We start from the raw sequence: 10,080 nt of genomic DNA on the forward strand, positions 1-10,080 counted from the left end.
GGCTCCCTCTACAGGGGAGATCCAATCAGCTGTGCCAATCTAAAACGTCATACTTAATAATAAATATAAAAACACAAAACCCCACCATCAGAGCTTCTGCCAGAACTCTGTATTTCCTGAGCAGAGTTGTATTTGATCTCTTCAGATTCTGCTTCTCTTCGCTGTTAATAATGTTCCTCTATCAGCAATGAGCCCTACCAGCTCAGCCTCCTCCTTCAGCCCAAAAGAAAAGGAGGAGAACAGAATGGCTACGTTCAACATACTCTTCATAATTCCCTTCCCTTCAGTTCACTTTAAATACTGTAGCTCAGCTGTTGCAGGATATTATATTCAGTCATATCTGAAGTGTAACAGGTGTTTTAATGCTTGGTAATGCTTTGTTAGTGCTGCTTTGGGTGATTTATGATTGGTTGAGCCAGGCTGAACGGAGGTTGAGTAGGATCTGCACGTCACTGGGGGCCAGCTTATAGACTCCCAGCTCATTGAGTGCCGACTCTGGACTGGGCTGCTGATGGTTCAGAATGCCCTCCTCTTCCTCTGACTGCTTCAGCATATCACACAACAGCAGCGCCGGGCCGACCTTAAGAGTTAGGATGATGCAGGCCTCCTTCACACTGAGACGAGGAAACAGAGACATTAGAATCAGGTTTTTCTATATATTAGCTCTGATTCAACACACTTACTGTTTGAAGAAGTTTTCAGGTCTCTTGCAGTAGTGTCCAAAAAGAGGGAAGAGGTTTCTGGTCATATCGTATTGAAGCTGTGCCGCCCCGCCTTCATTGAAATGGTTATAGAGGATCAGCTAAGGGTGAGAGCAAAAAAAACAGATAAACAACACACTCCAACAAACTACTGCATGCAGATTTTAAGTACAGTTAATACTGACTCTCTTTCTTTAACCATTCTACATTTTTACGTTGGGGTCAGTAAGATTGAAAAAAAAAAAAAAAATTAATGCTTTTATTCAATGAAGATGCTTTTAACTGATCAAAAGTGACAGTATTTGTAATATTTCAGAATATTACTGTTTATACTGTATTTTTGATGATGACTACTTTCAAAAACAAAAACAAACTGAAACTTTTGAACTTTAGTGTCAGCATTAGCTAATCCACATTAGTTTATGGTAAATTAAGGTTTAACAGTGAAAAAGTAGAAGCAAGAGACTGACGTCTTCGTAGATGAAGCTGTTGAGTCTCTCGGCGAGGCCCTGCCAGAACATCTGAAACAGAGGAAGACACAACATCTGCTGCAGCTGGAGCAGGTGATCCCTCAGGCAAAGCATCATGGGACATGCAGAGCTGGATAATGACATTGTGGCTTGGTCGCTCTGTGATGGCAAGGAGATCCACCTGAAATAGTCCAGATTCACTTCAAAACCTGGCACAGAAAGAGCCCTGATAATAATTCCACTATGTCACCATGCCTCCAGCTACCCAGAGATCACTGCTCAGATTGAAACCATCCTAACTAATTTTCTAGTTTCCTAATTTCAGTGAACTAAAGAGCCATTTAGGGGTTCTTGAGGCCTAAAACTAAACATGGACAAAAAGCATATCCTCATAAGGCATTGTTTAAACTTTCTGTTAACACAACAGTTTTTTGGTTTTTCCCACCCATACCTGTCCTTGCAGTATGGCTGTGCCTTTTCTTTGACGTCTCTCATGACTGCATCCAGTAATCGTCCCAGCATGTCTCCTCGTAGCCTTTCCAGCAGGGCCAACAGGGCCTCAAACAAAGATCCTTCCAGAGATGCCAGACGCCCCGTCTCCGTGGCCCCAAGAGGACCTAGGATCTCCTCGCCAACTGACACTGCAGCCTGCTGCAACTGTAAGAAGAACTGAGAGAAAACAAAAGGAAAGTGATTTTGTGCAGGTATGTGTTTCTGTTCTCAATCAAGACTTTGAAAAAAATATTTTATAATTTTATTTATTAATGGGTCAAGGATGAATAAGAGGGTATTTAATAATGCTAAAAAAGTAATGTGGTTTAACCATTATTTAAAGGAATATTTAGCTCACACATTGAATACATATGAATGTACAGTACACACTATTTTTTTAAATATATTTTTCAAAAAATGTTGTAATATATAAATGTTGTAATATATATTACAATATAATTGTCACATTTTGTTTATACTTTTATATTTAATATCATGAATTATTAATTCATAAGTATTACATTTTTAAGTAGTCGCACCACATGACGTTGTACAATCTGAACTAAACTTTCCTTGTCATAAAAAGGTCAAAATATCTGATATTTTAAGATACTACTATATTTTAAGATTTTTAGATACTGACCTGGAGGCATAGTCATGTTAGTTACACCACATGACTTGGGAAATTTGTTGGACAAGACTTCTTCAAATATTAATAAGCAGTTTTGTAAACATTATTATTATTATTTTACTAGGAAATGATCATAAAAAAGTTAAATGACTGCTACTGCAAAAATAAGTAACATGTCCCTCATTAACCTCATACAGGGGTGTCCAATCCTGTTACAAATTCCTGTTTGGCTCAGTGTGACTCAAAAACACTTACAACATTGTCCCCCCAGTCACTGAGAACAGTGGAGATGTAGTTGGCAGCATTGAGGATGGCGCAGTAGCGAGGGCTCAGCGGCTGTCGGGACTCTTCTTTCATGACCTGCGTGAGGCGGATACGGAAATCATCCACCAGCTCCTTCTGCAAAGCCAGGAAACTGAGCTGAGCCCGCGGACACGGCAGAGCGCGGTACCGTTCTAAGAGACGGATTTCGGTGAGATTTACAAACAAGTCTTAACCTTAAGAATCAAATATGAGGATGATTTTTTATTATTATTATTGATACCTGTGATGACCAGCAGAAGGGTCATGAAGGTTTCTGCACAATCTGGTGCTTTGAGCTCATCCACATCAGTGATGTCTTTGTACTGAGAGCTCCAGGCTCCCTCTGCAGACAGCATAGCATCCACTTTTTCCACAGCCACTAGAGAGCAACAACATACAAAATTTTATTTAGCATAGAAACTGAAATTTGACGTTCAGATTCGTAGCACTCACTCTTTCTCTCCACACTGAGCCATTTCTGGAACACGGTCTCCTCCAGTAGTATGTGCAAGACACCGGGGTGGGCTCGCGGGTAACTGTGGGTGCTGCGGAGCTCTTTTTCGAACTGCAGTACCTCGTCCACTAGGTGGCAGAAGAGAGCATCGTCGTAGAGCAATCGAGGAGTGTCTTGGGCGAGCTTCTCCTGCGCCAGTGTCAAGAGTCCTCTGCACAGCTCCACCTGGAGGACAGATTGATGAGACTTTAAGGCCTACAGATGGCTTTGCACTAAAACGGAATTAGCTACAGATCTTCTCTTTCATATTGTGATGTACATTTAAGTGAAATGTATTATAGGAAAAAAAATGGTTCTAACAATAGGTTGTTGATTGGATGGAGGCTGATCTGAATGCAAGCTTGCAGTCAATTGTAAGAAAGGGACGAGGATTTGAGAAATCTGCCATATGTCACTAAAGAGAAAATGGTTGATTTACTGGAAGACTGAGTTATGAAATTTGGATTAAAAAGTACAATATGCATTTAGAAAAACTGATGCAACGGTGAACATACCCTTGCATTAACTTTGGCTCCAGCACAATCCAATATAGGCTGAATCTTCTCATCCATAAAGTTGGAGCTGTTTCCCATCCAAATGAGGACTTGGGTCAAAAACCACTCTGGCTGTAAAGGTGAAAGATTTAAGTTAATATCATATCATTGATGTACATATGATAATTTATCAATAGTTTGCCTACTCACACAAATGTGTAATCGCTAACCTTGCTTAAGTTGTTGGTCTGGCGGTTTCCAGTGAAGTGATATCTGAACCTCTTACTGAGGGGAAGCAGCATGATCTGAATGGGCAATGAGAGTGGAGGAGTCTGGGACTGCCCTGGACGAGACGGAGTTTCTCTCTTCCCTGATATAAGGTCATCGCTTCAACACCTGTTAAGGAAAATTACCAGCTTTGCACCTTAAATAAAAAAAAAAAAAGAAATAAACAAATAAAATAATAACCTAAATAAATTTCAGAATAAGTAAAAAAATACTGTAAATAAAATAGTTGGTCTTAACAGTATCTTGTGTAGTTTATCTCACACGACCAGCTAATAAAAATTAAAAAACATGTATAAAAATAAAATAAAAATAAATAAAAATAACAACAAATAAATTAATAAATAATTAGTCTTATTGCATCTGGTGTAGTTTGTCTTCCACTTTAAGCAAATCGTTGTGAGCCAAGATCAAACTATCCAGTGGAGTGTATTGAAAATAATTAATAAAAATAACAACAAATAAATTAATAAATAATTAGTCTTAACAGCATCTGGTGGAGTTTGTCTCACACTTTAAGAAAATTTTCATATAAAATAGAAAAACAGTGTTGTATCTTTAAAAACAAAAAAAAGAAATAGTAGTTTGTCTCACACTTTAAAGGGATAGTTCACCAAAAAATGAAAATTCTGCCATTAATTACTCATCCTCATGTCATTCCAAACCCATACGACCTTCATTCACATTTGAAACACAAAATTAAGATATTTTTGATGAAATCCAAGAGCTTTCTGACCCTGCATAGACAGCGACGCAAGTGACATGTTCAAAGCCCAGAAACCTAGTAAGGACATCGTTAAAACAGTCCACGTGCTTTACTTCCATGAATGCAACACGGAAGAGAAGAAATTGTTGAATAAAGTCATTATTTTTGTTTTCTTTGCGCACAAAACGTATTCTCGTAGCTTCGCAACATTATGGTTGAACCACTGATGTCACATGAACTATTTTAACAATGCCCTTACTACGTTTCTGGGCCTTGAATATCTCAGTTGTCTTGCTGTCTATATAGGGTCAAAAAACCTCTCGGATTTCATCAAAAATATCTTAATTCGTGTTCCGAAGATGAACGAAGATCTTGCAGGGTTGGAATGGCATGAGGGTGAGCAATTAATGACAGAATTCTCATTTTGGGTGCACTATCCCTTTAAGGATATTGTTGTGACCTCAATCAGTCAAACCCCTCTGGTTATGCACACTGAAACAATCCCGTGGAGTGTATTGACAAAATTTAATTCCAGAAGATTAAGGATACGAGGTCTGGAGAGAGAGAAGTTGGGAGACCAGTAGCTCCAGCTGGCTGTTAAACTCCTGTACGTTGGCTGGGGGAGAGAGGGTCTGTGTTGGGGGTGAGATGAACGGCCAGTGGAACTGCGTCAGGACTTCCTCAAAATCACTGAAAGAGAAACAAACATTTAGTGTGACCTTTTAAGTATTTATTCATTTACACATTCAATTCGACATACGACTAATACCTGGCCAGTTTGTCTTTAAGGATCTTGTGCCAAAAGCAAAGTGTTTCTCTGAGAAAAGCCTGCAAGTGGCTACAGCCTGACTCCCGCAAACCCATATCCAGAGAGGCCATCCTGTCTATCGCACTGACCGCATCCCACATGCTGTTGGTCATCAGATACTGCTGGATGCTGTCACTAATGCAACACAAAAGTAGTTAAGCGGAACTTGTGTTAGATACCAGTATAAACCTTCAGTGCCCTCCAAAATATCTGGACACACCCTTACCTGAGCTCCTCAATACGAGCCAGACATTGAAGGTACTTCATATGCCTCTCTAATGTGTCTAGCTGAGCCAAGACCTGCCCGATGCTGTCGGCCCAGACCTGTGCGCCCTGCAGATGCTGCTGCAAAGTGTTGGACAAAAGTCTCTCCTTCTCCAGTAAAGACTCCAGCTTCACTCGGGACTCCTCTGCCGTGGACAGGGCAGCCGACACGCGCAACGGCACTGAAGAGGACACAGTCAGCACCTGCATGCACACACAAATGCTGGTTTACAAATAAATAAAAGCATTCCTAAAATAGATATAAAATACACAAAAATCATAATTTCTATGATTTTATAAATAACACCAAAATAATTATGAATAACAGAACTAAAAATAATAATAAATAAATAATACAGAAAATAATTTAACATAAATTATACATATATCAAAATGTATACAATAAAGATTCGATACGGCTTTGATTTTTTAAGCATGATCACTTTTTCTTTTATATATTTTATTAAGTACAGGTTACATAAATATATATGTCTGGCAGTATGACACGACAATGGACAATAATTTCACCAATATATTAACGTTTTATTTTCACAAAAGTTATTTAAATCATTAAAGTAGACAGTTCACTTGCATTTAATATGCTTTCAGCGTATGTAAAATAATTTTTGTAAATTTATTTTCATGCAGCCACAAATAATAAATTAAACGGAAATACTAAATAAATAAATAGCCAAGCATTTGGTCTAGTTTGTCTCACGTGTTAAGCCAATCGTAATAAATGAATAAAAATAATCACATGTAATAAAATGGCTTAACTCTTTTTTTATTCTTAACAACACTTCAGTTGTGTTAACGGAGTCTCTGTGGCTTTATTTACCTGCTCCTCCAGCTGCTTGTTCTCTAATGTCAATTGCTCCAAAAGCCCTGACACCTTCTTTAGCGACTTAAGATCGCCACCTATCTCTTTCTGAACAAGTGCAACTACATCATCTGTGAAGTTTCCATCCTCTGAAGGAGACTGAAAGGTACTGCTGCCTGTACGGACTAACGTTAGATGAGGAAGAGCATTGCTGCTGTGCTTGTTGTGCTCCATCACAGGCGCTGCCATGTTGCGCGACACGTCATCAGTGGAGTTTGTCCGCTGCTCCCTCTAGTGGCAGAAAGAACTCCAAAATGTATTTTGTTTTATAACTTTATTTTATTTAATTTTTAATTATTGTTTTAAATCTTGTACTTCTGCTAAAATTATAACAAATATGCCTTTTCACCCTTCTTATTGACAGAAACTAGGGCCACCAATAAGCATTAATCTTATTATTGTTATGATAATAATCAGGCTAAAATAACGAATCATGGTTAAAATCGTTATTTTAAGACACTGTACCCTCTTTAGAGAAAAAAACAGCAAAGCTGTTCTTACTCAGCATTTGACAAAAATAGACCTCGACATATATTTAACATATATAATATTTTATTTATTAAATTATTAAAATGTAACGTAATTTACTTTAAAAAAAAATTGAAATGCCTTAAATGTAAACATTTAAGCCGTGAAAAAAAAAAGTTTTGACATGAACATTAATTACGTGTTTACGTAACTCAACACTGCAGGCACGTAATCAAAACCGTTTGCGTAATCTAATTACCGTTCACGAGCTCAACCGTTGATGACGTTGTTCGTGGTGTTTGTAGCTTTTCCTCTTGGCAGGCATGGATAAATGCATCAATTTCAACTTCATAACAAAACGACACGTATGTGTTTAGAAACAAGTTTATGCTGCTAACGTATCACTATATAGTTACAACAGAAGTGTAAGACAACGTAGACGCAACAGCTTTAAGACTCAGTCATCAAACAGACGTAAACAATTAAAAATTAGATCAGATGATACGTCCATTTTTAGTAAAGAAACATAAAAAAATATATATATATATATCCGAATATTTCCGAATATTTGTCAAACGTATGTTTTGTTTGTGCGTTCCTGTGCGTTTTTTTGGCTTGCGTGCCAGCAACGGAGTGTCTACTGTCACCACGTTTCGTGCTGTAGAAGCAGTTGTACGGTATTTCATGTCATTTCCTAGTATTGTGGTCGTGCAAAAGACATAAATCGCCCAAAAATGTTATTTCTTGGCTCATGTAGTTGCAGGAGGCGCTGGCTTAAGTGCCTGCAGGCCTCTGTGATACACTGCTCTGGTTTGAGGTTTCCTGACATGACTCTGACAGGGCTCTGCTTGCCTTGGATGGCAGAAAGGACACAAGTTGTTAAGGATCTTGAGGTTTGAGAGTGTTTGCCAAAGTCAATTCTGGCCTGAGCAGCAGCTGTATGAAGTTTCTTAAACTGGCACGTTACAGCAGTCCATCTTAGCATGGCATCCAGTCAGCGTCACACAGGCCAGGGCCTTCAAGTTTATGTATAGCACCCTGAAAACTGGACCCCTTCTTTTCTAACAGTATCCAGATGAATACAGGTGAGTCTGTTGTGTGTTTTGGGCTTTAATAAAAAAAAAAAAAAGTGCACACACAAACACATATTATACACACAAATAATATAAATTAAAATAAATTGTACAAATGTAAACGCATTTATATATATAATTTTACAAATAATTATATTGTCAATAATGCTGTACATATAGAAATATGAATTATTATTGCAATAAAAAGTATTTTTCATATTTCAGTGTCATACAATGTAGTAATACTTATATCTGTAATTATATTTATAATATTATTAATAAAAATACTATTATAAACTACACATTTGTAATTTTTATTGTGTGTGTATTTTTTAAATAATTATAATTCCTTTTAAATTGAAAATATGTATGTTTTAAAATGAAGTAATAATGTTTAAATGTGCATATACGGTATATGTATATATTTGCATGCATGTGTATTTAATAATATTTAAAATAAATAATTATTAAAAATTCTTTATTAAAAAAAACAAGTATTATTTATTATTTAATGATTGTATTTTTTTTTTTTTGTAGAGTTTATTTGATGAACAGCCTCTGAATACTACAAAAAGCTTTGTGAAACATTTTCTCTTTCCTTGAAAAGCCTATTTATAAGTCTATTCCTGTTTTAACGATGCACAATTCCATGGTTTATTCAATTCAGCAGTTTTTTTCTTACTAGGTCATGACCTACCAGTTGAAGAACCAGCACCCTAAAGGCATTGTAACATATCTGCATTTTCAAGCTGTCAGGAGAAAATGAAAAATTAGTCAGCCAAGTGTACTACAGCCAGACTTTGTTGTCGTCAGGGGAGGGGGCGATCGAGAACTTTGTCCCGGGACCGTTGATGAGCATAGCCTACTCATTTGTCCCCAGGGGAGAGGCGGCCCACCCATCAAAATTTGGTTCCAGGCCATGAGCATTTTAGCGATGACAACAATAGAGTGACAACCTTGAGCTCCCAGTCTGAGTCAGAGAGTGAAGCCAGGCAGTGCTGACAGCCCAGGAAAATATGAATCAACTCGGGACTGTATAGGGAAGCTTTTGCACCATCCCAACCAGCTGAGTTCGTTTTGTACAGCTCATACCAAAGTCTTAAAACAAAATTTACAGATTACAGTATTTCTCCAAAAAAAAAAAAAAAAAAAAAACACTAAAGTTGTTACTGCGATAGATGCTATCTGAAGTAAAAAAATAAAAATATGTGGGTGGCCAAGAGTCAGAGTTACCTGAGGGTGATATATCACCATGTCTGTCACCATCCTTATTGCTGAAACAAGATAATTGATCTCACTGTGAGATAAAGGTCTAACAGTCTTATTGTTATTTTTGTCATGTGTAACCATGGATACATTATCTCATGTTTTTTTTTTTTTTTTTTAAACAGGTCCAGTATGTATGATATGGAACCATATGCACCATCATAAGGTACAGCAATCTCTTTCACTATAGGACAAAGGTCATATTACTACAAACATCCAGCAGCACTCCATAATCCCACATTACAGTCTGTCTGTGAAGTATCAAGAGTCCTTCTGAATGCTTCAAAGTGGCAGTGGGTGACCAGTGAAGTTAGTGCTATTCAAAACAGATCTGGGAGCATGTTTTTCCCACATTCCTCACCCAGCTGTTTGCGTGTGAATAGAGGGGCTGCACGAGTTTGCGTGAGAGATTGTGTGTGTGTGTGTGTGTGTGTGTGTGAGAGAGAGAGAGAGGGAGAGTATGTCCTTGTGTGTCTGTTTTCCTTTGTCATAGTTGGCATGCAAAACATCTTAAGTTCTGTAATATCTCAATCCATTTTTAACCCTCAGAGACACACTGTAACATCACAGTGCAATCAAATAATGCCTATTTTCACTAAATATAGCTCACACTCTGAAATACCTTATAGTAACACTATAGAAAAAGGTCTCATTTATACAGCTTTTTTGGAGAGGGGGATTTTGCAATAAATAATTTATATAATAATATAACTATTATTATTATTATTATATGCACACTTTGCAAT

The 10,080-nt window shown here is 37.4% G+C and overlaps 1 protein-coding gene across 1 annotated transcript; it reads right to left on the reverse strand.

Annotated features, from left to right (window-relative positions):
* Positions 1-82: 82 nt before the first annotated feature.
* Positions 83-6,755, reverse strand: rint1 (RAD50 interactor 1). The gene is made up of 13 exons (XM_019084556.2): positions 6,486-6,755; positions 5,610-5,851; positions 5,345-5,518; positions 5,125-5,265; positions 3,815-3,971; positions 3,606-3,716; positions 3,051-3,276; positions 2,839-2,976; positions 2,550-2,749; positions 1,623-1,840; positions 1,172-1,352; positions 684-802; positions 83-614 (listed from the first exon to the last, which is right to left on the reverse strand). The coding sequence occupies exons 1-13, from the start codon at positions 6,714-6,716 to the stop codon at positions 401-403; spliced, it is 2,352 nt and encodes a 783-aa protein (XP_018940101.2). The 5' UTR covers positions 6,717-6,755; the 3' UTR covers positions 83-400.
* Positions 6,756-10,080: the final 3,325 nt, after the last annotated feature.

This window comes from Cyprinus carpio, chromosome B4, assembly GCF_018340385.1.
Source record: "Cyprinus carpio isolate SPL01 chromosome B4, ASM1834038v1, whole genome shotgun sequence".
Taxonomy (NCBI): Eukaryota; Metazoa; Chordata; class Actinopteri; order Cypriniformes; family Cyprinidae; genus Cyprinus; species Cyprinus carpio.